Source organism: Thermothelomyces thermophilus, chromosome 2, assembly GCF_000226095.1.
Source record: "Thermothelomyces thermophilus ATCC 42464 chromosome 2, complete sequence".
In the NCBI taxonomy this organism is placed as follows: Eukaryota; Fungi; Ascomycota; class Sordariomycetes; order Sordariales; family Chaetomiaceae; genus Thermothelomyces; species Thermothelomyces thermophilus.
In genome coordinates this window covers 1,024,627-1,049,160 of record NC_016473.1, presented here as the reverse complement: position 1 = coordinate 1,049,160, position 24,534 = coordinate 1,024,627, and the positions used below count along the sequence as shown (strand labels likewise).

The following is a 24,534-nucleotide window of genomic DNA, read 5'->3' as shown; positions in this document are numbered from 1 at the left end:
TATATATATATATATATATATATATATATATTATCCAACAGTTCGGAGATTTCGCCTAGACGAAATCAAAGGTATCCCCCTGGTCGTGAATCATCTTGCCCACCCTCGACGTCCCGACGATGCGCTCCAGCTTCATCACGTCATACTTGGAGAACATGACCCTCACCACACCCTGCCCGGGCTCCAGCATCAGCGACTGCTCACTCCTTTGCAGATAGCCGCCCGCAACCTCCTGGTAGAAGAGCGGGTTATCCGGCAGCCCGTACATGACCACCCTCTTGACGCCCTTGATCCGGTAGCGCCGGAAGTGGTGGGCGCGCTCCGTGTACAGCAGCACCTTGTGGCGCCCGTTGAGGAAGTGCGACCGCGCGCGGGACGCCTCGGGCACGTCGGTGTACTCGGAGATGGTGCCGAACGAGACGTGCTCCACGGCCGTGTTGTTGGCGAAGTAGTTGCGCACCCGCACAAAGTCGAGGTACGAGGGGATGAAGACGAGCGTGCCGGCGGCGTCGCGCCCTTTGTGCCGCGTCAGCATCGGCACGATGGCCTTGGTGAAGTAGGCGAACCGCGCGTCCGGGTCGGCCGCGATCGTCGCCGCCTCGAAGCGGCTGAAGGTCTGGCGCGCCTTGACGGGCAGGTACTGGATCGTGCCGGGGCACTCCTGCTGCAGGCGCGCCTTGCCCGCCCAGTTGTGGCAATGCGCCCGCAGCAGCTCGGCGAGCTCGGGCGTGTTGAAGGCGCTGAAGACGGCCGTCTGCCGGAACTGCTTGGCCTGGTCGTCCAGGTACCAGTTGCGCACGCGGCTAAAGTCGCACCCGTGCGCGTCCTTGGGCTGGATGTTGAGGTGCTCAAAGATGAACTCGACGTGCTCCCAGTTCTGCATGAGCAGCGCGTCGGCCTGGTCGACGATGACCAGCTCGACCGAGCTGAGGAAGTCATAGTCCATCTTCTTCTCCTCTTCGGACCCGATGGCCATGCGCAGGCCCAGCGGGCTGGCGAAGATGATGTCCGAGTTGTAGAACTGCGCAAAGTACTTGATCGTCTTGCGGGTGAACTTCATGCCGAGCCGGAACATGTCGTCGTCGTTACCCGAAAAGAGGTCCCTAAAGTCCTCGGGCTTCTCGTCGGAGAACTTGGACTGCTTGTCGACGTAGCCATCCTCGAACCGCTTCCTGTTTTCCTGCTGGTCTGGCTCGCAGATCGAGACAATCATCTCGACCATCTTGACGCACGATTGCCTCGTCGGAAGAATCATCAGCACCTTGGGCCGCGTGAACCCCTGGTCTCGCAGCTCCAAGTCCTCGTTGGGGTCCGCCCTGGATAGCCTGGAATTGTTCTTGATGACTCGGTCACGGGTCCTGCCGGAAAGGTCAGCCATAGCTTCAGTTGAAGATGCCGCTTCTTCACGTACTTGAAGACGTGATTGAGAGCATGCAGGGCCGCCATCCGCCTGACTCCCTGGGATCCTGCAACGGTCCGGTTGCAGTAGAGCACGTCCTGGTAGTTGAAGAGCAGCGGCGCTATTGTCTGCTCAACCTGGTCAAACTTGGGGTGCTTGGAGGCCATAGCATCATGCAGTCTCTTCTTCAGTTTGAGGTCCGAGATGCCAGATACCGGTGCCGGTAGCAACTTAGCCGCGGCGTCCCCAGTATCAGGAGTGCTCAGGAATATCCTTGTGGATTTGGTTGGTATCCGCTCCATGCGCCATTTGCCTTCTTTGATGGCCTTAAGCTTCGGCTGCACTTCCTCTTCCTTGGGGTCGGCGAAATGCGTCTCGAATGGGTCGGTGCTATCCAGCTCGTCATCCTCATCAAACAGGTCCTCCGGCGCGAGATTGGTCGGGTCCTCCTCTGGCTCCTCAACCATATCGGGGTCACCTTCTTCGCCAGACTCCTCCTCATTACCGTGTGCTGGTTCTGGTGCTGCCTCCGGCTTTGAGGAATCTCGATCGTGGCCCTCGGTTGAAGGGTGGTCCAGCTTCCGGCGCTTCGCCTTGGGAGCGCTCTCAACAAGACTACGCATCAAACTCATGTAAGGCTGAGCCGGCTGCTGCACATCATCCTCGTCCTCCTCGTCAGAATCCACCTCCATGGCGTCTACTTCATCCTCTGAGGGGCTCTGCCCCTCGTTCTCAGACTCACTAGTCTCGTTAGCGGTACGGCTGCAGAAAGAGAAAGGGGAGAAGGAAGGAAGGAAGGAAAGAAAGAAAGGAAGAATTTGCCACCACAATTTCATACATACTCTTTGGAATCGAGCCGCTTATCGTCAAATCGAGCACTCCGAGGTTGCTGGGGCCCTCGCCCTTTCCCTTTCCCTCTCAATCCCCCCCTCCCTCTAGGACCTCCACGGGGTCCTGCACGACCTCCTGGGGCCATTGTGAGACAAGGAAGGATCTATCCTGAGTTCGCAAATAGAGGCGGCTTGATTCCGATTCTTGACGTAGTAACGCCGCCTATCTTCTTTTTTGGGGAAAAAAAAGTTAAATGAAAACTGGAATCTTTCAGCCTTGTCAGTCGGTTGGTGACTAGCAAACCAATGAACAATCCTTTTCTCTCTTAACCCCCCCTGCCTCCCCCCGCTGAACCTGTCTGTAGCCTTGCGCACGCCGCTCTCTTATCGCGGGGCTTATCTTAGCGCGCACAACCCAGGTCCCGCATTCGCTGCAAAACCAAAAATTCCAGGTCCCAACTCCGGAGCGAGCTCGAGAGAGAAACGAAAGGCTCCGGTCTGCCTGCGACGACTTTCCCCGATCCTCCGCGACCCGCCCAGCTTCCTTGTTCCTAACCCCATCAGCCCGCCCGCCAATTTTCTGCGACCGGGGAAACCGCACTACGCCCACCTCAGTCCCTTCAGGAACAGGACAGGACAGCATATTATCCGCCAACATGGCCGTCGACCAGGAGCACTTCGTCCACCTCGCCCGGCCCCTGCCGCCCACGTCGATGGGTTTTGCCGGCAGTGCCCCGCTTACCGTGAACATCCAGCCCCAAGTATGCCCGGCCCTACGATACTTCTCTCACCTCTGTCCCAAACCCCCTCCCCCCGCCCTCTCTTTCCTCACTCGCTCCGAGCAATACGTGCCCGGCTTTTTCTACTGCTGTGCATCCAACATTGTCATCGTCCGAGCCCGCAGAATCGCTAACACAATTCGCTTCTGCCCTCTAGGCCGTCTTCTCCGTCATCGACCATGCCACCCGCCGCGACATCCGCGACACACAGTCGACAAGAGTGATCGGCGCCCTGGTCGGCACCCGCAGCGAAGATGGCAGCGAGGTCGAGGTGCGGAGCACCTTCGCGATCCCGCACACCGAGAACGAGGACCAGGTCGAGGTGGACGTCGAGTACCAGAAGAACATGCTGGCGCTGACCCTCAAGGCGTCCCCGCGCGAGACCCTGCTTGGGTGGTACACGACCTCGCACGAGCTCAACAGCTTCTCGGCCCTCATCCAGAACTTCTTCGCCTCTCCGGAGACGGGCACCTTCCCGCACCCGGCCGTGCACCTGACCATCTCGACCGAGCCCGGCGCGCCCATCGAGACCAAGACGTACATCTCGGCCCCCGTCGCCGTCTCCCCCGACCGCGCGGCCGAGTCCTGCCTCTTCATCGAGGTCCCGCACAAGCTGCTCTTCACCGACGCGGAGCGCGCGGCCCTCGGCACCGCCTCGGCCGCGGCCGCCAACGAGAGCCGCTCGGCGCCCGTCGTCTCGGACATCGATTCCCTCGCGCAGGCCCTCACCACCGTCTCGGACCTCCTGGACCGCGTCTCTGGCTACGTCGGCGAGGTGCTCGACGAGGAGCGCGACGGCAACCAGGCCCTGGGCCAGTACCTGATGAACGCCCTGTCGCTGGCGCCCAAGGTGTCGCCCGCCCAGATCGAGGCCGACTTCAACAACCACATCCAGGACGTGCTCATGGTCAGCTACCTGGCCAACACGATCCGCACCCAGATCGACCTGGCCCAGCGGCTCGCCACAGCGCCGCTGGTCGGCAGCGGCGGCGAGAAGGAGGGCGGCGACAAGGGCAAGGACGGCGAAGAGGGCGGCGGCAAGCAGGAGTCTAGGGGAGCCAAGGGCGGTAAGCGGGGCGTCCGTTCCGGTGGTGGTCGGAGTACTGGCCAGCGCGGGGAACCGAGGGAGCCGAGGGAGACTGGCGAGTAGATTGCCAAGACACGAAGATGAAGAGAGTATTGGGGGGGCCGGTTTATCTCCTCGGCTCGGGAGTTCCTCTTGTTACTACCCAATATCCCACCATCTTGTTTGTTCTCATCCCGTCCCACTTGTCTGGTTCTCTTATGGTTGATATTATTTTTTTTTTCGGTCTGGTGTACGAACGGAAGGACTACACTTTTGGGAAGGAAAGGGCGCGGAGAGAAATAAAAAAAGCAAGCAAACAAAACCGCCAAGGCATCCCATTTCGTATGACAGACGAGCAGACAAGAAAGGATGGCAGGTAGACAGGTGGCATTGGTCACCCTGGTTGAAGGGCAACATACATTGTGCAAACGCAGATCGCCTCTCGGTGGTATCGGGTGTTCCAGGGGCACTGTCTGAACGAGTCATAACGAGTCAGGTCAAGAACGAAACAAATAAAAACGGACGCCATGGCGTTGCGGAGCCAGTGATAAAGGGGAAAAAAAGGCCGAAGGGAGGAGTGCTCATATATGAAAAACCCAGGATGAATAAAGGTCCCATTGTCGAGTCTATGATGGTGGTAGTGGTGGGTGCCAATGTCTTGACCAGACTCGCTATATCACTCATTAATCTTTCTTTTTATCTCTCATGTCACCCGCTCATCCCATGTAGCGGAACACCTACAGAACCGCCCGCCCTTTCTCTTTATCGTAGCCGCCTGCTCCCTTGCAAGAAATGAGCGGAAAACACGTGTGTGGTCTCTCTCAGCGCGATGGTCTTCTCCAACACAGCAACCATCTCAGGCATCGCCTGCTTACTCCCAAAACGCCCCGATACATGCGCCACCGCCAACCATGTTACGCCTCATGAACCCAGTATCCATTGGTGACTCCTGACACGCTTTCGATGCTCGAACTTCTCTCGTTAAGTGGAAGGTTTCTGCGGCAATGTGGCCGGGTTGCCGTAGTTGGGAAGATGACTGAATGACTGGCCCGGTCCTGTGGGAGCAGGCCCGGCAGGCTTGTTGGGCATGTGCATGGGGCCTCCAGGGGGCATATGCTGTGATCCGTGAGGGGGGGGAGGCTGCACGTGGGGAGGCTGCTGCACAGCGTGGTACGGCGGCATCGAGTTGTTGGACCCTTGCCTCGTCATACCATACGGCCCCGGCGGAGGGGCGAACCCTGGCTGAGGCAGTGGCTGTTGGTATCCGCTATAGTTTACGTGAGGCGAGTGGAACTGGGGGCTGCCATGGCGGGAGTTGGAACCTCCGTACGGACCGGACACATGCGGTGGCGGCGGAGGCTGCAGTGGGAGCCCATTTCCTGGGACGAACGATTGCGTCTTTGGGTTGAATGCTTGTCGGTTATAGCTCCCGGGAATGGGGTGCTGGCTCTTGGGGTCACTGGGGTTGGCATTTGCCGGAAGCTGCCCATAGGCATAAGGGATTCCCGCCGGCGGAACCGGGCTGGACCGCGGGGGGTAAGCGTTCTGGTTGAACCCTTGCTGCGGCCACTCCGGCTGCGAAATGCTTGGCATTGGGCTGCCGTACGGCCCGCCCATGGGAGGGTTAGGGCCCCGGTATCCCTGTTGCGGCGGCGGGGGTACAGCTTGTGGCACGGCCGGTGGCAAGGGCGGCGTTGGATACTGCAACCGGGTCAGGTTAGAGAGAAGTTTAAATGAGGTCAGATGAGATGGGCACGCTTACGGTCGGCATCCCTGTGTACTGAGGAGCAAACCCGTTGTTGGGCACCATTTGGGGCGCGTATGCCTGGCTAGGCGCATATACGGGTTGCGGCGTGTTTGGGTATGGCTGCTGGAATTGTCCGGCGAACGGGGCTGCATTGACTGGGAAATACTGAGGTGCTGAGGGACCCCAGCCGGGATGCTGCGGCCACGCGACGAACTGCGACCGCGACTCGAAGTTTTCAGAGTCGTCCCGGCGCTTTGGCTTTCTCTTTCCACCGTTGGGTTTGTCTTTTCCTGAAACTGAGCTAGCACGGGAGACCCCATTGCTATCCTCACCATCTGCAGTTTCGTGGTTAGTGGACATAATTCACGTTAGGAGCCAAGAAGTTAGTTACCTTGGTTGGAGTTTTCGGACTTCTCAACGCTCCCAAAAATCCGCTGTCTGGCTCTATTGTATGCTTCTTCGCGCTCCTCTCTCGTGAGTCTAAAGGGACAGTTAATAAAAGGTCTAGATAAATTGGGGGGGGGGGGGGGGGGGCGCCGCCGGTGAAGAAAAATAAGGGGGGTTGGGGGGGAAGGTTGCAAAGTCGTACTTCTCCTTCGGCGGGGCAGGCTTCTCCTTGGATTCGCTACCTGCTTCTGACGTGGGCTTGGAAGGGGTGGCGCTGGCAGGACCCAGCTCTCCATCTTCCCCGCGACGCATGATCTTTCGCGGCAGCACGACTGGAGCAGGCGAACTGCTGTTTGACGTGCTTGCCGCGATACTCGACAGTGAAGGAGGGATCCGGCAAAAGGGAGTCCGGAAGATACGGACTGCTCCCTGAGCTGCCTCGTAAGAGTGCGTCATATGGTAATAATCTGCCAGGCGGTGTGTCAACATCCTGCAGAACGAGTTGCTCGGGGGCAGGTCCATGTAAGGCTCCCTAGATGGTCACGTTAGCATCTATGGCACCTGAAGCAGCCAGAGCTCTTCTCGGAGCATACTTCGAGTCCTGGACAAATTCAATGACTTGCTGCTCCAGCCTCAGCAGAAAGATACGGTCCTTGGGAGACTGCATCGCCTCGAGAAGCTTCTCGTCGGGATGCTGACTATAGAAGGCGTTGGGTGCCAGGGCATCAGGAGTTGTCGCTCCGCCACCCAAGGAACCTTTCGACTCTGCTACTGCCTGTTTGTCGGAGACGCCGCTGGGCGGTGTGCCGACGCCCTGGCCCTTGTTTCCAGCCAAGGCGTTATGGGCGGGAAGAGCCCGCGGCGGCATGTCTCCGATCTGAATACGCTGAATGCGAGCCGCAACGTCCGATCCCATGCGGGATCCAGCCATGTACGAACCGCGAACTGAAAAGGCATCATCGTCCTCTGCCGCGGCTTTGACGCTGGCGCTGTCGTCCGGGCGCAGTGACTCCTTCTCATCCAGGGCGAACGTGGTACCCGAGGTGATACTCTTGCCGTCTAGGCTAGGAGGTTTGGTTCCTAACTCGGAATTGGAGTCCGCTCGCTGCGATGTGTCGTCTGAAGGCGTCTGGCCGTTGCCAACCTTGCTCGACTTTTCCGCCGTGCTGGTTTGAGACCCGTTGACGACGAGATTCGGCGGCGATTTGGCTTCGAGCTTGAGGTTCTTTAACCCCGCGACAACCTTAGACTCGTCGTCCTGCTCACTTCCGGTCGTCTGCTGTGCATTTGGGGAGGAGGCTGCATCATTCGAGGCGTCTGCTGCGGCAGCGGCGGGAGCGGCGTCTTTGACAGGAGACGAACCGTGTGCTTTGTCAACGGTAGCAGCGGGCTTCGAGCCCTTTGGCGTCGACGCTGCAGCAACCTGAAACCAGAGTAGCGTTAGCCGAGTTCGGATGGCCAAAGTCGGGTTGCCTGTCGATAACCACATCACATACCCTTGCAAACGACATCTTCCCGGCATCGTTCGCCATGGTGGGAACAGCCGCCATGGCCACGGGCTCGGATTGTTACCGGGGAGGGGATATCAGAGGTTGGACACAAACAAAAAGGAGATAGCGATAGCAGAGCCCAGGAGATAGAACGGTTAGTCCCGGAAGGAGCGGGGAGGATGCGCCGGTGCGGGTTTGTGGCCGGGCCGGGGCAGGGCGACGGGTCCGACGAGAAATCAGGAAATGAAACGGAGCAAGGCTGTCCAGACCGAAGGAAGAGCGCAGGTAATCATCGTGTCATCGTGCGGGGGATGTTGAATGCGGATTTTCAGGCAACTTCGACGTATCCCACGTGCATCCAGGTGCGGCGAAGCACAGCGCCCGACGCTGTCGCGATGCTTTTGCGAGGGTGAGTTGCTGCACAGTGTCGCGCGAGCCAAATACCTCCACTTATGGCCGCAACTCGTGAGAGCGTCGCAGTCCCAGACGAACGTCTGTGCTCTGTCTGATAGCTGGCCCGCAATTGGGCGGTTCAGGGATGGCAGATCTCTTGGGCTGGGGAGGAGGGGTGCGATGTTCAGGAAGGAGGTGGTTGCACAAGGAATTCTGCTGAGGGAGGCTGCCCTGCCTGTGCGGTCCCTTCGAGGAGGTGGTGCCGAAGGAGGCCTAACACGGCCCGGCGTTAAGAGCGGGACCCACTCTGGTGCCCGCCTGCTAACTTCTGTGCCTCAAACCCAAGGCAACCTGGCGCCGATCAACGCCATGTTAACACGCAGAGATGGGAGCGAGGGGGGGCTGCGTAAGCGAACAAAGACGAAGCATTTGGGGACATGGTTCTGTAGGTTATTGAAGACGGGAGCAAACATCTGTTTCCTGTATACAGTCTATGCACGGATTTCCGTCAATCTACCCGGCCCCAAGATCAAGTGCCGGCAGCGCAAATGTCCGAATACTACGTGACCTCTCCTCAGAGCAAGTATCATCATCCGATTACCATGGAGATCAGTAGAACATGCTTTGAGATCGCCTTCAAACCGGTTTCGGCCTCATCGCCATCCACAAGTAAAGGCTTCATCAGGCTCTAGGAGCTACCACACCGGCTTGCAGACAGAGCGCAAACCCACATCGGCCCGCGTGGCCCTAGATCCTAGTGCAAGACACACTCAACATACTTGGAAGGTTCTAGCCAAAAATTGGGAGGTTTTCGGCTCCCGTACCCAATGTGGGTGGTTACTGTGATCGTTCCGCGCAACAAGAGTACAATAAGTTAACAGGCGAAATGTGCGCAGGACCACTGATCGAAAGCTGGAATGTCCGTGCACCCAATTTCTGCCACTTGGGAAAAAAAAAGCGGTGACCGTAATTTTCAGCCACTTGGGTCGTATCAAGTCAGGTAGTTGCTTCGTATGAATTACGGTAATGGTTCTGGACCCCCATCTCCAACCATGGCCCAAGTTTAGCCTCACACTGGCACTTTCCAATTGCTTCATTTGCAATCTGTTCACGACATCGCACTGTGCTGCAGCCTGGTCCATTTAACCGTCAATATCCCTAGTGGACATAGCTGAACCGAACAAACTGGACGTCGGTCCTTCGCAAATTCGGAGAAATCTTATATCGCATTACGTTGCGGATTACGGCAGCCTCGGCGGTCGGCCGACGGGGCTCATACGGCTTCTACTTACTCGCCGATTTTAACCTGCAATTCCCGGAAAAGGACGGAGAAGCGTCTGCTGCGAGACCACAAACTCACGATGTATGGCTATCGCGGCCGGACCGGGCCATCGAAGACTCCGCCAAATGTGCAATGCCAGAAGTGTCTGAAACGAGATAAGTACCCGCCCCGCCCTGCATAGCTGAAACTCCCCAAGGTTCGTGGCTGACAGCCGCAGAACGCCATTACTCGTATGAGTGCAAAGCGGCCCCTCAGGAGCGGCCCTACGTTGCCAGGCCTTCTCGAACACAGCAGTTGTTTAATCCTAAATTGCTCCCAAAGCTCGCAAGTGAGACGCCTAACGCCCTTCAAGAGAGGCAAGTCAAAGAAAGAAGGACAGAGCGTTACACTTCTGTAGTTACTGACGCATTCATACAGGAAGGGCGTGGCTGATGAGGAACTGGCCAAGAGAGAAGCGGAAAGGGCACGGAAACGCGCGCGGGAGGCTGAGGAGGATGACGCGTTGACGGACTCGCCGTCACCCAGACGGCACAGGTCGCCATCTTGTGATTCAGTCTCTAGTATATCTACTCGATCTCCGTCCCCAGCACCCAAGAGGAGCCGCACACCCGAGCGTCGAGAGAGACGGCGGTATTCTCCGAGCCCCTCGCCTCAGCATCGTCGGGGTCGTCAGCCGTCTTATGACTCAGACGACGGCTACTCCCGCGGTCCCTCGGAAAGGCCCGAGCCTGGCTACCGAGCCCCTGCTTCACGCGGGTCACGTTCCCCTTCGCCGCGCCGACGTCCGTCCCCTCGGCGCGAGCGCGGCGGCCGCGACTCTAGACGGCACGGCTCCCCCGGGTCGCACGCCCGTGGGAGAGACGCGCATGCGAGGCGCGCATACTCTCCATCGAGATCCAGATCCCCATCGAGACGGGATGAGGAGAGAGAGCGGCATGGTGCTGGACGTTACCGCGACCGGGAGGACCGAAGCTTCCAGGGGCGGAGGAGTCCGTCGCCGCTGCCGCCGCCCCGACAGCCTTCTCCTACGAGGGAGAGAAGTCTCAGCCCTTTCAGCAAGCGGTTAGCTCTGACGCAGGCCATGAACAGGGGTAGATAGGATAGGAATTGCGGGTGTCAAGTGCCATACCATTGGGGTTCGGGATCGGGACCATGTAGCTCTCCAGCCATGCGGGAATAAGAAACGAAGCCAACCGGACGAAAAGCAGCCTCATATGAACAAAACGCCCCCGGTCCATGCGATGTGCCCCATCATATCAGAAGACCCCTTTGACCCTCTTCAAGCCATCCCAAACTCTTCCGCCTCCGCCTCCCTCTCCCTCCGGTTCTCCTCCTCCTCCTCCCGCTCCCGCTGCCTCATGCCCTCCACGATTGCCGCCCCGTCCAGCATCCCTTCCGCCTCGGCATCCCCCTGCTGCTGCTGCTGCTCCCCACCACCGGCCCTACTCCCCGCGGCGCCGGCGGCACGCGCGGCACCCGAGGCGGCCTTCTTCTCCGCCAGCCTCTCCCGCACCAGGCGCGCGATGGCGTTCTCGGTCCGGACGTTGAGCACCTCCATGCGCGCGTTCAGCTCCCTCTTCAGGTCCCAGTTGGGCTTCTTGGGCTGCAGCTTGAACAGGTCGATGCCCTTGTCGTTCTGCGCGTCGAGGGCCGCCTGCCGCTTCGACTCCTCCTCGAGGTCCTGGGCCTTCTGCTCGAGCGTCGGCTGCTCGAGCGCCAGGGTGAGGGGCGCCTCGAAGCCGAGCTTGGGGCCCTTGGTCTCGAAGTCGTAGTTGCGGCCCGAGAGGTGCATGCGAGCCACGTCCTTGGTCGGCGGTGCGTGGGAGGAGGAGTGGGAGGAGGAGGAGGAGGAGGAGGAGGGAACGGCCTGGTCGGTGGCGCTGTCATCGTGGGGAGCGGCGGCGGCCTTGTCCGCGTCGTCGGCGTCTGCTCCCGTTGGTTGCTTGCGCTTCAATGACTTGAGCTTGGCAAGGCGCGCTTTGCGGTCGTCGGCGGCTGCGCTCAAACTCGCGTGTGAAGACATTTTTGGTTCTGGATGTGTTGATTTGTGTTGCTGGTCTCCTTGGCCGTCTGGCTGGAGTGTTTTAGGAATCTGATACAAAGGTTCCTAAAGCGAGGTTTGTTGTTGTTCGAGGGCAGAAGCACAAGCCAATTCCAGAGACAAGTAGTTACACTACAGACCTTCTCGCCTTGTTTAGCCTACAGTGGGGCGATGGAGAAAGGCTAGCGTGGAAAGTTACACTTTCTGGTTAGTAACTGTCTGCCGGTTCAGCAACCGCGTATTGGTGTATGTAAATTACGCGCCAAGTCCAGAAATTATTTCCATGATCGGAATGGATCCGATCCGTTCATGCTTCGATCTCGCCTCGCCATCGCATTTTTCGGGTCGATTCGTCAACCGCGCAACGGACACGATCCCGCCCAGCCCACCGAGCACACTGGCCGCTTCAAGGGCTAGCGGTGTCGGGCCGCAATGATACGCCGTGCCGGGCAGATCTGCCGGGCGTGCGCTGCATACCCACGGCGTATACCATGGCCCCTCGAAGCAAAACGGGTTGTAATACACCCGCAGCACGCAAGAACCATAACCATTCACCAGGTCCCGCCCGGCGATGCTGCTGTGACGACCGAGTCGGCAACAACCAACCCAGATCATGCGGCGCACAACGAGCTGCTGGATCTTCCCCGCCAGAAAATAATAACCCGCGACGGGCCCTCGCCCGACTCCGAAACCGCTCCATCGCCGACCCGGCGCCGACGGCGGACTAAACGTCGGGAAGGACTTGGAGACGACATAGACTCGGGCGGCGAAACGCATTGGAGGTTCCCCAGCGCCGAGGTCCGTTTCCGGTACCACCTACCATGGCTGGTTGTCAGGCACAAGACCACGGGCAAGAATTTCGACTCCCTCGTCGGTCAGTTCCGAGTCTGGGACAACCACATGAGAGCCGCCTTCCAGCGTCTGGACGGTTCCGCCACGGAGGCCCCGCGCGCCTCGAAATCCACAAGGGGGATCCTGAAGACGTACGAAGGGCTCCTGGCGTTGAAGACTGTCGAGGAGATGAGGTCGTCCTGGCTCGCGATCGCGCCTGAGAAACGGGAACAGGACTGGTTGTACTTGATGAAAGCCGTCGTAGACTTCCGACCGGAGAGCGCCGCGTTGGTGCTAGAGGCCACCGTCGAGCCGTCAACCACGCCAGGCTGGGCCGTGGCGGACGTCTTCGCCTTCCTCAACAGGTGGTCTTCGACGCTGCCGGACGACGGTCGGAGACACCAACAAGCCCGGCTTCCCGGACTGCTTCTTCACCTCCTCCGGAACAGTCCCCCTAATCATTACCAGTTCCATCAGTGGGCCCTGGGTCAGACGCTCTCTGTCTGTGAACCAGACACGGCAGCCGAGATATATTCGGCGCTCCGGCGGTACAACCACTACATCCACTATAACACCAAGCTCAAGATCGCAGGCTGTCTTACGCGGGGCTCCAAATACAAGCTCGCCGCGCTCCGCGTCTTCGAGGAGGTTTTAAAGGACCCCCACGTGGACGTCAACGATCGCCGTTGCGCCGCCTTGGCCACGGAACTCTTCACACTGCCCCAGAGCTGGAAAGACGGCCGCGAGTCACCCGTAGAGGTGCAGTTGCTGGCCGAAGCATTCGAGCGCGTGGTGGGCCTCGGCCTCTCCCCAAACGTGGTGACTTACACGGCCATGATCCGTTCCCTGTGCTTAACCAACCAGCTGGGCACGGCCTGGAAGATCTACGATGTCATGCGCAGCCACGGGACAACGCCGGATCCGCACGTCTTCTCGATCCTCCTGAATGGAGCCAAACTCGCCATCAGCCTTGACTCGACTGTCCGGGTCGTCGAGGAGGCGACACCTGATACCTTCCGGATACCCTACTTCTGGAACGACATAATCCACACCATCCTTTTGGCTGCGGCGGAAGAAGCCACCTCCCGACCAGTCATGCACGGTCAGCCGATCGCCATCCCTGCTTTCTCCTCCATGCTCCGAGTCTATGCCAAGTTCTTCAGGCTCGAGCCCTTGCAAGGACTTGTGCAGACCGATCTGCAGGAGATCCTCGCGCAGGACGACGACCCGAGTCGTCAGCTTGAGCTGAATTGGAAACAAAAGTTAGCAGTCCTCGTCGACCAACTACCCGTGTCCTCGCCGGAGGAGCTCGTAGAGCCTGGCGTCGATACCCTGGGCATCATGCTGCTGGGCTACATCAAGAGCTTTTCCACCCCGCAACCGGTCCTCTCGTTCTACTCGCACTTCCGCAAGTTGCTGAAGAGTCGAGACCCGATCGCCATCGGCCTTGCGAGCCACAGTACGCTCCCGTACGACGTCGTGCTCAAGTCCCTGACAGACAACCCCGGCATGCTGCGCGTCGGCATCGACATCGTCAACGATATGCTCAGGGATGCCGCCGCCTCTGCCGCCGCCCTCAAAGCTCGGCCAGCCGAATCCGACCCCACGCCCCCCCCTGCACCACCACCAACAACAACCAGCGGGCCAGGCGCCGGTCCAGAGGCAGTGGAGCAGCAGACAGACAAGGCGACCACCAGCACAGCCACCACCGTCACCACCACCTCCGCCGCCGCCGCCGCCGCCGCCACCGAAGAAGAAGAATCTAGCCTCCCCGCCTTCCATCATCCGCCACCCAGCGTCTACACCTGGTCCATCCTCCTGCTCGCCTTCTCCAAGCAGCGGAACCTGCGCGAGGTCGAGCGCCTCATCCAGGCCATGCGCCGCCACGGCGTGGAGCCCAACCGGGTGACGTGGAACACCCTCCTGACGGGGCACGCCAAGCGCGGGAACGAGCGCGGCGTCGTGGCCGTGGTCGACCGGCTCGACGCCGCCCGCTACCACCCGGACCGCTACACCGTCACGGCCGTCGGCAAGCTGCACCGGCCCGAGCGGGCGCTCACTCACCTCGAGGAGCGCGCCGCCGCGCGCGAGGGCGAGCGCTGGGCCGAGGTCGAGGAGGCCGCCGTGGTGCCGGAGCCGGGCCGGAGCCTGTGGCCGCCGCGGCCGCTCGTCAAGAAGCAGGGCAGCAGCAGCAGCAGCCGCGGCGGCGAGAAGGTCCCGCTGCGGCTGGGCAAGCGCATCGACAAGTTCAGGCAGAGGCTCGCCAAGGAGCGGGCGGAGCTGGAGGCCAAGATGCAGCAGGAGCGCCGGCAGGCCGAGACGGCGCTGGAGAAGGCCAAGCGGGAGGCCCGCGAGACGCGGTCCCGCGTGCAAGAGGAGGAGTGGGCGGCGCGGGCCAGGCCGCCGCCGCCGCTGCCACTGGCCGAGGGCGGCGCCGGGGAGGAGGAGCAGGCCCAGGAGGAGCAGGCGTCGTCGACCGCCGAGGCCGACGGTGCCGGCGTGTCGGACGCGGCCGTGGACTCGTACCTGCGCATGTACGACGAGCTGGTCTTCATGCGGACGCACAACGAGCTGCGGGAGATCAAGGAGAGCATCAAGGAGGACCAACAACCGACGGTCAGGAGGGTGCAGACAGAGAAGGGGAAGTACCCGCCGCGCTGGGATTCTTACGCGCGGAGGCCGCTCGGTCTGAGCGTAGGCCTCGAGAGAGCCGAGGCGGAGACGGCGTCGGATGGAACAGGGACACCGACACCGCCGCCGCCGCCGGATGAGGCACCGGCGACTCGGGAGGAAGCAGAGTTGGAAGCGGCAGGTGAACCACGTCCTTCCGAACAGCAGGCTAGAGAGTGACCGGAGGGAACAAACAGACGCACATTACAAGTGGAGGCGGTGAAAGAAGAGAGGACGGACGCGCCGCCTCACAAGGAGTAAATACCGCAAAATGATGTGTACTATTTTCCTTGTACTTTATATATGTATATATATATATATTACGCTATCCATCATCGTTGTCCTCATCTTTGCGACTTGCCACCGTGTCGTCCTCTGAAGCCCCGGCTGAAAGAACGGCATATCTCGGGCTTTTCCTCTTAAATCCCCAACCACTCCGAGGCTGTAAAGACTCTTACTTTCACGTCCTGCATCGCTGCAAGGTTATTTCCCCCGGATCTAGTCAAGTGTTCCTTCATCTTCCACTGCTAGCCGAGGTGCCTACGTCCACGTTCTCTCTCTTCGCCAACATACTCAATCAGATCATATCCAGCCTCCATCAGTCTGATTCTGGCCCTGATCGTGACATAGCCATTCTCGTTCCGGTTCCGGCTCCGCGTCTTGCCCCAAGAAAGCGTCAATCTCGGAAAGCTTCTCTTCGGTTGTCAGCCGCCGCAGGGGCGGGTGCGGCCCGTAGACAAGTGATGACCACGAAGATGACAAGGCTGCGCCCGAATCGACCCGGGTGGAGCGCGTGGCTGTCGAGCTGGTAGAGGTTTGGGCCGTTTGTCTGCTGCTGTACGTGTTCCTCCCGCAGTCGCTGCTGTCTGTGGCATTGATGCTGTAGGTGGTGGAGACAGAGAAAGAAGTGCAGGCTGATGTTTTGGAGGAGTGAGGCTGGTGGTGATGTCGGTTCCTGCTATGGTTCGCAGGATGACGGCGATGGCTTCTTGGTTGGGTTGGGAGTGGTGACTGGCTCGGAAGAGGGGGAACCGATGGAGGGGAGGAAGAGTACAGAGAGGATGGCAACCGCCATGTTGGCGGTCGGGTCCATGGACCGCTACCGCTGCTAGGATAACGGGAATGGCTGGGTTCCGTTAATGACACCGAGGAATCCCGTCCGGCTTCGAGCAGGGGCAGCTCTGGTTCCGGGTATGGGTCGAACGAGAGACTGGCAATGTCGGCAGATTCCGGAGCAGATGCGCTCTCCCTGAAGGGGGTCGGGGACGGCTCGTCCCAGATGACGGGATAATCACTCGCCAGGTCGGGGAAGGGCTCCGACAAATGCGTTGCGGAGTGTGGCTTCCACCGAGATACAGCGGAGAGAGACCGTTCACGAGCTGCTACCGGTACTGGGGGCGGTGGCCGGGTGGGTGCAGGCAAAAAGGGGTGTACGATGTCCGGTTTTGACTGCCGAGACGCTGGCGGACTGGCATCGGGAGTCGATGACTGCTTGAAGGTCCAGCTCTCGTATCCATCTCTAGGTCTCGCCTCGTAATCTTGGCGCCTCGTTCTCGCCGGTCTGGTCCCGTATATCTCCTCATCATCAACCTGTAACTCGGCTCGGACGTGGCTCCAGAAATTGTCCACTTCGAGGAGGTTCCGGTTAGCCAATTCTTGGGGTCTTGGGCGCAGGAGTTCCTTCCGGGGGAGAAGTTCGCTCATCTGGTTGTCTCGTTGCTGCTTGGGAAAGGGGTGATTTCTCTGGCTTGCAAGAAGGATCCTATCGCCCTTCCCTCCCCGGCCATGCTCATCTGGGTCATCCTTCTTTCTCTCCACTATAGCTTTATCGTCTCCGTCCTTATTACTTTTGACCAGCTGTACTTTGGTCCTTGTATCTTCCTCGGATTCTTCGTCTAGACACCGAGCGAGGGACCTGTTGTTAAAGTAGGATTTGTGTCTGAGCAAGGTCAACGAGTAGTCCTCGACCTGGTAGCCGGTTGTTGAGGATGGAGACATTGACGGGACGAGTCTGTCGTTCTGAAGCTGCGATGTAAGTGGTTGCCCGCTCACTCTGCCATTATGGTCTTTGTCATTGTGTACTACTCGGTGGCCTTTCCTTCCATTTCTGCCACCAAGCTCGTTACTTGCGCCGCATGCCCAATCCGGTCTGGATGAAGCCGGGCTGTCAGAATGGGTCGCCGACTTCTCAAAGAGGCTTACGATGGATCGCACTGATCCATCGGATGCCTTTCCTTCAAACCTTGGCCCTCTTCTTGCTAGATTTGACGAAAAACTCGCTAGTAATTGGCGCCTCTCGATTTTCCTGTCGAGGATGCGCTCTCGGCCGGCGGATGGCCCGCTTTCTCGATAAGTATTTCGACATGGGCTGTTCTCGACCATGGTGATAGCTGAAGCGGAACTTTTCGGGCGTCGGTTGCTAGTTTGTTGGAGAATTGAGCTGGCGTTGTAAAAGTCGAGGAAAGTGCTGGTTACTAGGAGAGGGTTCCTACCGGTCCAGGTGTCATTCAGAACATCTGTATGAGAAGGCGCGATCAGAGCTTCGCTACCCCATTCTTCGGATGGAAAGCAGGCTACCTTTCGTTATTGCTTCCTTCCCAGCTGTACATGAGCTACTAGTACCATACATTTCAACTCTTCTGTTTCTTTGCGGCCACAGCCGTTCTTACCTACAGATCCAGCTTTCTGGTGGTTGATGTGCGGCAAACAGCTGCGGGTAAGGGGTAAACCCATTTGGCTCTGCTCCTATCTTCCAGGTAGTGACCGGCCAACAAGCAGTTTCTAACATGGGGCCAGGCTAGTACTTCTTCATCGTAAACTAGTGCCCACGAACAATGATACATTATCTAGAGTTCAGCTGCTCTCAACATCACATTTGGGATGGAATTGCCCATAATCATGCCCATCATAAATTGAAGTTGTGCTTCAACAGCAGACACAATACGTTGGTGAGCCCAGAAACTGCACCACAGTTTGGTACGGCGATGGTCAGTGTACTTAAAGAGCGTATTCCAGACTGAAATTGTCAGCTTTGAAGGGCTGTTTTGTCCATGGGGGTTCTCAAAAGATGTTGCCACCAATTCCAATCCCTCACGGTTGGGGGGGTGTAATCATGAGCATTCGACAGTTTTACACGAGGACAGAGCAGGACGCGCTAACAGAAAACATTAGTACTGCAGGCTGACCGAATGAAGATATCTGGCTTTACCCAAGGTAAGGCTGGCTAGCCCCTATTGTTTATTTACAGCCAGCTCTCCTTTTGTCCTCAGTTGGCAACGGTCATCGATCAATTTCCGCTTTCTTACACCAGAGTTCACCAAAATTGTCGAACAAACAGGGAATTTTGTCCCCGCACATCGGCTTGAGATGTCTTATACGGACCGTGGCATGGCACCAGACCTCCCAAGCTGCTTGAAAGGCCCATTCAAGGGGAAGCAGGTACGCCTCAACTTGATCGCGAGTAGAAGAGCACGCCATTTGGAGAAGGTTGATTGGGTACTTCGTGATCCGTTCAGCATCCGGACCTGGCTGTCCAAATGCAAAGCAACATATCTGAACGGTGTATGTTGATGACCACATTCCCACCAGTCTCCAACCAAACCATGGTCAGGTTGATGTGCGAGATAGTTGGCTTGGTAACAGTGCTGTGTTGTCTCCGCCGCCAAGCACTTTGGCCGTATCATACAACGTCCGTAGTAGGTACAGTACGGGTTACACACCGTGCAGCGCAATTGCACGACGGTGAGAGGTTGTTATACCTACTATGCACACGTTGGTAGCACATGTCTATGCTAACTTTCGTGCGGTAGGCAGTATCCTGGTAGACTCAATCTTCGTCGGCCAAGTATCGATCGTGTCGACACAAACGGACATGGTCGGACCAGAAACGGAGCTGCCGTCTTCGGCACGGCAATCCCAGAGCTAACTCTCCGGAAACCTCGGTGAGCGCGCCACGGGCGGGACGCAGCTTGGGCTTCAACAACTGCTCCATACGGCCAGAACTCTGCCCACAATCTTCATTTTCGGTGGGGAAAGTGGTGATGAATGGGGATGGGCTGCTGACCAACTCCAAAGCAAGGGGGTGGGGATGTGGCACTCACGGGGAGGAAGCCACTAAACCGGAAAGCCACGCCGCATTTCCTCATCTGGTCACCGCATTCCCCGCGCTTGCTGTGTGGAATGCAGCCGCTTGCCGCCTGGGTCCCCTCTCTTTCCTTCCCCAGTCGCGCCTCCCCTTCCCCCCACACCTCAGCCACAGCGCCAACACCGCGGAGATTCGGCCGCGGACAGGTTCGGTTGCCTTGTCTTCGGTTCAACTCGTTTGTTTCTTTTGCCCGGCAAGACTTGAACGGACCGTTTCTCCCCCCCGTCCCCATGCACTCACTCCCCGCGTGGGTCTCGTCTTTTGCTTTTTTCTGCGGCCCAGGTGTCCACGCGACAGGATGAAACTGACTGGAATCTCGCAAGCGAGACATCTGCGAAGGGAGTGTCCGGAGCGATTCCGTAGCGTCCACTATAGTATCTACTTGCATGCATGTATGTAAGTTAGGTATGTTTGCACAGATATCCATGCGTACACGGAGTATATATATAGGAAGACTGGGTACGCTACGGAGCACGTACACAAGTGGCGTTGAATCCTCGGACGAGATGATTGGTCTTGTCTGACCTAGTACTTCTCAACCACCCCATTCTCTGTCGCTCGAGGAAGCCGGGCAAGAGAATGGCCAGCGCCGAGATTCCCAGGCCGGGAAAAAGGCCGGGGTGTGATTGGTGAGTGTTCGAGCAAGAGTGATCTGCTGCCGCGCTGACATCTCGGTGGGCGACCAGGCACCAAAGGACCTTGCATGGTCGCCTCTCAACGCAAGCTGAAGGGGAAAGGGGTGGTAGTATCCGTATGGATCCGAGCATGCAGACCTACCTCTGTACGTCCGTACATAGTACCAGCATGTGTGTACTGTACATACATATATGCACACATACACACACATGTCGCTAAGTTATAGAGTTCGGCACTTCATCGACACATACGTTTTCCCTCGGGAGCCTCCCAGCTTCGGTATCTGTTTTGCAGAATCAGATCTCGACTTCGAATCGTAGCCCTGCGACGTGGAGTGTGTGCCTTGGGCTGTCGACGCTGAGTGGGCGATCTCAGGAAGGATGATGCACTTGGTCGACAGCGTTGGTTCCGAAGTAATCCGTACACTCTAGCGTAGGTCGGTGACCGAGTCGAGGCGCAGCATCCCGTACCTGACCGACCTAAACGAGAGCTTGACCACCTTGCTCCGGAAGGCCTTCGGAGTAACTTAGCATACTCTAGTAGTACACTACACTACCGAGTAGTTGGCATAGGGCGGACCAGTGAATGCGCCCCATGGATTTTTTTATTTTTTTTGTGGGGGGGGGGAGCGCCTCGCCCATTCATATGAGCGGCGAAAGGACATTTGCTCTCTTCTGTAACCCACCCCCTCCCCCCCCCCCTTTCCTCCAAACAAACAAAGCCCAAGCGCACACTGAACCACCCTTCTAGGACATGATAGGACTGTCGTGTAACCGGCCACTATATGCGCCCGGCGGCAGTCCGTACACCGCATTGTCGTCCTTGCCGGGGAGCAGCGAGAGACCTATGTACTGGAAGGGTTTGCCTCTCTCATACGCTCCCCCTTCTCAAAACAGAAGGGAGTGAAAAAAAAAAAAACGTCAAGAAGATCGGCAAGGGACAGCCAGTAGTGTAGAGTTGATTGGGTCCGGGAAGATCATGACGTGTTGAGGTTACACTGACGCCTTTTATCAGGAAGACCTTGTCGCCTGTCAAATTTGACGAATATGCGCTGCAACGACGGAGGCAGCTGGCATTCGCAATTCGCACATGTCTGGGTCTTGCCATTCGGCGCCGACGCGATGCGCGGCCAACTGTTCGAAGGGAAAGGAGAAGAAAAAAAGTGACAGGGTCCCAAAAAAAGGTGGTATCATTACAAGCAGCCCCTAATAGTAACGAAAATGACGACGCACTCTCTCCTCTTGTCCTCTGTCTTCTGTAATAGATGATTCCCCAAGAAAGAAAATAAATAAAAAAAAGGTATCAACAAGCAGGAACAAAAAAGTCATGACGAGGTATCTTTCTTTGTGATCATGCATCGTAACCCATGCCCCTCCTCTAGACCGGTAAGCAGTATACCTGTAGGACAAGCAACGGTAGAAGAGAAAAGGGAAAGGAGCAGGAAGAAGGAGAAAGAAATGAATCAAGGAAGAAGATGTAGAAAAGAAAAAGAGAAGAGAGAGAGTAAAAAGAGAATATCCAAGTTCTTCACCATCATCAATCATCGTCATCCTCCCCCTCGGCATCCATCTCCGCCTCGTCGTCTTCGCCGCCGCCGCCGCCGTCTCCTTGCTCTTCATCCCCCAACCCCACCTCCATCACCTCCACCACCACCACCTCCTCCTCCTCGTCCTCCTCGTCGTCGTCCTCGCCGTCGTAGTCTTCATCCTGTTTCTCCCCTTCCTCCTCCTCTCCTCCTCCCTCCGCCGCATCATGCCCACCACCACCACCACCACCGCCACCACCACCATCGCCAGACGCATGACCCGCGGGCGCGGTGACGACCACGTTACCCCCGGGCTTCCGCTCGAGCGGGCTCTTCAGCACCCACCCGCCGCGGCCGTCCGGGACGATGATGGCCACGTCCGGGCGGGCGGCCCACTCGACCAGCGTCGGGTCCGGGGCCGGGACCGGGACCCCGCTGCTGCTGCTGTCGCCGCCGCTACCACAGCCAACACGACGAGTCTTGTTGTTGTTATTGTTGGTGGCATCATCATCATTACCGGGGCTGTTCATGTGCCTCGCGACGTGCTCCATGCGGCGGTTCCAGGCGTCGTTGCCGCGGAAGGGCGGCGCGGAGGCGCACCCGGGGAAGGGGCAGCGCATGAACGTGGGCAGCCGGCAGCGCGGGCGGACGGCGGCGTCCTGGAGGCGCTTGACGCGGGCCGCCCACCGGGCGAGGATGGCGCTCTCCTGGGCCGTGCTCATTTTGTTGTTGCTGTTGTTGTTGTTGTTGCTGTTGGCGCTCGCGCTGCCTCGGGCGGACGAGGTGCCGGCGCGCTTGGACGCCGCTTGTGGGAGGAGCTCCTTGACCTCCTTCGGGGCGTGCATGCGCTTGAGGTGCTGGGTGAAGAGGTCCTTGCGGTTGAAGATTGCGCCGCGGGGGTTTTCCTTGCCCTCAGTGGTGCTACTGCTGCTGCTGGTGGTGGTGGTGGTGGTGGTGGCGGCGGCGGCGGCGTACTGGTGCTGGTCTGGGGAGGGGGGATGATCTTGGGAGACCTTGGCGCAGACGCCCTCGGTGCAGACCCAGTAGTTGAGCAGCAGGTGCTGCGTGGCGACGTGGCGCTTCCACTCGTTCTTGCTGCCGAAGGTTGAGTTACACCCGGCGAAGTCGAAGACGCAGCTGAAGGGGCGGCGGTGCTCTTTCTTGACGTGGGAGTCGAGGTCAGCCCGGCTCGCGAACGCTCGCTGCTTGCAATCGGGGCAGGCGAGGCGCGCTTTGCCGCCGGAAAGGGAAGACCCGCTGCGAGGCGGCGGAGGGATGGGGTTGCCGGCTCGGGTCCTTGTCGCGCGCGGCAGCGAGGCGGCAGCGGGAATTGTCTTGGCCGCGTGCTGTTCTGGTATCCGCGAGGTCGTTCGCCGCCTCTTGCTTGGTCGGTATTGGAGGTCGCCATTATTGCCGTGGCCGCCGCGGCCGCCGTCGTCGTCCTCGTCGTCATTGCCATGTTGCTGCCGCCGCTTCGGCCCAGGCTGTTTTTCTGGACCCGCGTCGTCTTCCAGAGGCGGGTACTGACTCTCCACCTTGATCTCCTCCTTGACCACCGATTGGGATTGCGTTTCATCTAGCCCTGGTTGTGTGTCGGACAGCTCCGGCTCTGGCACGGCTGCGCCGTGTGATGCCGGCACGACGTCGCGAATGACATGGCCGCTGAAGTAGGCCGGTTGAGGAGCAAAGTTAAAATCGAACATGTCGTTATCGCTCTCGCAGTACTCGGAGTGCTGCTGGCCGGGGCTCACGTCGCAGAGTTTCACGTAGTCGGGACCCGGGCCCATACTCCTGAACTGGACGGCGTGGGCGAACGGCTCCATCGGTAGCGGTGGCTGGAAGGGCGAGAGCAGGTTCGCTTCGGAGGGCGTTCTCGGGTAGCCGCCGTCGTAGTACGACTCGGTGTCTGCGGGAGGACTGAGTCCGGCGCCGGGCGGCGACGGTTCGGCCGACGAGAAGGGGCTGCCATATCGCGCATACGGAACTGGCGCCTGGGAGACGCTCACTGCCGGACGGACAGCTCCGTGGTCGGAAACCTGGCTGGCAGGATCGACGACGAAGAAGGTCGCCGCGTTCTCCTTGAAAGACTGTTGGGCGGGTGCAGCCCAGGAGGTGCCGTCAAAAGCGCTCGATGCGGGATTCTGCATGTTAGGGTCTATGTAACGCATGCTGGAGTCTTGGAGGCCGTCTTGTAGCCCGCCGCAGGGCTGGCTTTGGAAGGGCATGTCGTCGCAGGGAAAGGCCGCGCCTCCCAAGACATAAGGGTGACCCATTGCGAGGTGCTCGGCCTTTTTGGCCTCTCAATATCGGCCCGGTAACGGCGAGTCGAAAGCAGGTCGAGCGGCCGAGGCTCACAGTGATTGTAGCTATCAGGCCCTGTTGCCCCGATCGAAGGTGTCGTTCATACAAAAAAAAAAAAAGGGGGGGGGGGGGGGGGCCTAGAGGCGAACTATGTGATGGTCAAAGACGAGTGTGTAAGTGCCTGTTGTACAGCATTCCTAACAGCACCTCCCAGTTTGGAGAGGAAGAGCAGGGAGTGATGCGGCGGCTGCGGTCTATATGTATGTATGTACGAACAAGGTCAAGCCCCCGGGGGGGGGGGGGGGTGTGGCTGCTCATTGCCTACTCAACTCCAAGTCGATGGGGGTCTGGGCAACATGGGGATCGAGTGGTAAAGGCACAGGTTGGAAAATGGAAGGAAGTTGGGCGCGATTTTGGCCTGCCAAGGTAACTTGGCTAGGAAGACATTGTGCTGTCCGGGCGAGCATGTACGAAGCATGTACATACAACAACAGGTTAAGCATGCATGGATGTAGGGTACTGTACATCCCGGAGTGTAGGTACCAATACATCCCGCATGCATCCCAGGGCCGGCAGGCCGGCAGGCGGGAGTCACTGGTTGGGCCATCTTCATTTGGGCCGGGTCCTCACCCAGCTCCCATTGTTGCTGCGTGATTGTGCGGAGCGCTGGCCCGCGAGCGAGCGAGCAGAGCCGCAAAATGTATCTCCCCGCAGTCCAAGTGTGGGAAGGTACTTAGATGACCAAGTATGGCATGCTGGCCGGGGCTGAGCAAGGCCGGGGTGGGCTCGCACAACGAGGAGTGGAGGACTGGCTTGCACCCCTGATGGAGCGCCAGTGTTGGTGTCGATTTGTGGATGGGTCCTGGGCTGTGCCGCATGCGTGAGACGAGACCTCCCCGGCTGACGACAAATGAGGCCAGCCAACCGGCGATCAGAAGGAATTGTGCGACGGCACGCGATAGCCGTCCTCGAGCCCCTCGCCGCCCGGCACCATCGAATTCGTCAGAAGGCAG

The 24,534-nt window shown here is 58.8% G+C and overlaps 8 protein-coding genes across 8 annotated transcripts; 3 read left to right on the top strand and 5 right to left on the bottom strand.

Annotated features, from left to right (window-relative positions):
- Positions 1-16: 16 nt before the first annotated feature.
- On the bottom strand, positions 17-2,140 carry MYCTH_2300393 (uncharacterized protein). Its single transcript, XM_003661194.1, has 2 exons — positions 1,412-2,140; positions 17-1,358 (listed from the first exon to the last, which is right to left on the bottom strand). Exons 1-2 carry the CDS (start codon positions 2,089-2,091, stop codon positions 56-58), a joined length of 1,983 nt encoding a protein of 660 aa, XP_003661242.1. The 5' UTR covers positions 2,092-2,140; the 3' UTR covers positions 17-55.
- A 543-nt stretch (positions 2,141-2,683) lies between these two features.
- Positions 2,684-4,230, top strand: MYCTH_2300392 (uncharacterized protein). Its single transcript, XM_003661193.1, has 2 exons — positions 2,684-2,990; positions 3,166-4,230. The coding sequence occupies exons 1-2, from the start codon at positions 2,886-2,888 to the stop codon at positions 4,156-4,158; spliced, it is 1,098 nt and encodes a 365-aa protein (XP_003661241.1). The 5' UTR covers positions 2,684-2,885; the 3' UTR covers positions 4,159-4,230.
- A 577-nt stretch (positions 4,231-4,807) lies between these two features.
- MYCTH_2300388 (uncharacterized protein) lies at positions 4,808-7,701 on the bottom strand. The gene is made up of 5 exons (XM_003661192.1): positions 6,802-7,701; positions 6,411-6,740; positions 6,213-6,301; positions 5,837-6,156; positions 4,808-5,775 (listed from the first exon to the last, which is right to left on the bottom strand). The coding sequence occupies exons 1-5, from the start codon at positions 7,695-7,697 to the stop codon at positions 5,056-5,058; spliced, it is 2,355 nt and encodes a 784-aa protein (XP_003661240.1). The 5' UTR covers positions 7,698-7,701; the 3' UTR covers positions 4,808-5,055.
- Positions 7,702-9,452: 1,751 nt separating this feature from the next.
- MYCTH_2116644 (uncharacterized protein) lies at positions 9,453-10,472 on the top strand (the record flags this gene model as incomplete). The annotated part of the gene is made up of 3 exons (XM_003661191.1): positions 9,453-9,516; positions 9,570-9,733; positions 9,795-10,472. The coding sequence occupies 3 exons, from the start codon at positions 9,453-9,455 to the stop codon at positions 10,470-10,472; spliced, it is 906 nt and encodes a 301-aa protein (XP_003661239.1).
- A 90-nt stretch (positions 10,473-10,562) lies between these two features.
- Positions 10,563-11,519, bottom strand: MYCTH_2300385 (uncharacterized protein). The gene has a single exon (XM_003661190.1). It carries the CDS (start codon positions 11,394-11,396, stop codon positions 10,653-10,655), a length of 744 nt encoding a protein of 247 aa, XP_003661238.1. The 5' UTR covers positions 11,397-11,519; the 3' UTR covers positions 10,563-10,652.
- Positions 11,520-11,710: 191 nt separating this feature from the next.
- Positions 11,711-15,253, top strand: MYCTH_2300384 (uncharacterized protein). Its single transcript, XM_003661189.1, has one exon. It carries the CDS (start codon positions 12,315-12,317, stop codon positions 15,093-15,095), a length of 2,781 nt encoding a protein of 926 aa, XP_003661237.1. The 5' UTR covers positions 11,711-12,314; the 3' UTR covers positions 15,096-15,253.
- A 244-nt stretch (positions 15,254-15,497) lies between these two features.
- MYCTH_45263 (uncharacterized protein) lies at positions 15,498-17,297 on the bottom strand (the record flags this gene model as incomplete). The annotated part of the gene is made up of 1 exon (XM_003661188.1): positions 15,498-17,297. The coding sequence occupies one exon, from the start codon at positions 17,295-17,297 to the stop codon at positions 15,498-15,500; it is 1,800 nt and encodes a 599-aa protein (XP_003661236.1).
- Positions 17,298-21,016: 3,719 nt separating this feature from the next.
- Positions 21,017-23,634, bottom strand: MYCTH_2300382 (uncharacterized protein). Its single transcript, XM_003661187.1, has one exon. The coding sequence runs from the start codon at positions 23,491-23,493 to the stop codon at positions 21,232-21,234; it is 2,262 nt and encodes a 753-aa protein (XP_003661235.1). The 5' UTR covers positions 23,494-23,634; the 3' UTR covers positions 21,017-21,231.
- Positions 23,635-24,534: the final 900 nt, after the last annotated feature.

Excerpts from the sequence above, each read along its gene's own strand:
- MYCTH_2300382 (XM_003661187.1), bottom strand. The coding sequence starts at position 23,493 with ATGGGTCACCCTTATGTCTTGGGAGGCGCGGCCTTTCCCTGCGACGAC.
- MYCTH_2300384 (XM_003661189.1), top strand. The coding sequence starts at position 12,315 with ATGAGAGCCGCCTTCCAGCGTCTGGACGGTTCCGCCACGGAGGCCCCG.
- MYCTH_2300388 (XM_003661192.1), bottom strand. The coding sequence starts at position 7,697 with ATGTGGTTATCGACAGGCAACCCGACTTTGGCCATCCGAACTCGGCTA. Across the intron at positions 6,741-6,801 it reads GAATTTGTCCAGGACTCGAA|GGAGCCTTACATGGACCTGC; the intron begins GTATGCTCCGAG and ends GTGACCATCTAG. Across the intron at positions 6,157-6,212 it reads GTCCGAAAACTCCAACCAAG|ATGGTGAGGATAGCAATGGG; the intron begins GTAACTAACTTC and ends ACGAAACTGCAG.
- MYCTH_2300392 (XM_003661193.1), top strand. The coding sequence starts at position 2,886 with ATGGCCGTCGACCAGGAGCACTTCGTCCACCTCGCCCGGCCCCTGCCG. Across the intron at positions 2,991-3,165 it reads CCGTGAACATCCAGCCCCAA|GCCGTCTTCTCCGTCATCGA; the intron begins GTATGCCCGGCC and ends TCTGCCCTCTAG.
- MYCTH_2300385 (XM_003661190.1), bottom strand. The coding sequence starts at position 11,396 with ATGTCTTCACACGCGAGTTTGAGCGCAGCCGCCGACGACCGCAAAGCG.
- MYCTH_2300393 (XM_003661194.1), bottom strand. The coding sequence starts at position 2,091 with ATGGAGGTGGATTCTGACGAGGAGGACGAGGATGATGTGCAGCAGCCG. Across the intron at positions 1,359-1,411 it reads GCTCTCAATCACGTCTTCAA|GACCCGTGACCGAGTCATCA; the intron begins GTACGTGAAGAA and ends CCTTTCCGGCAG.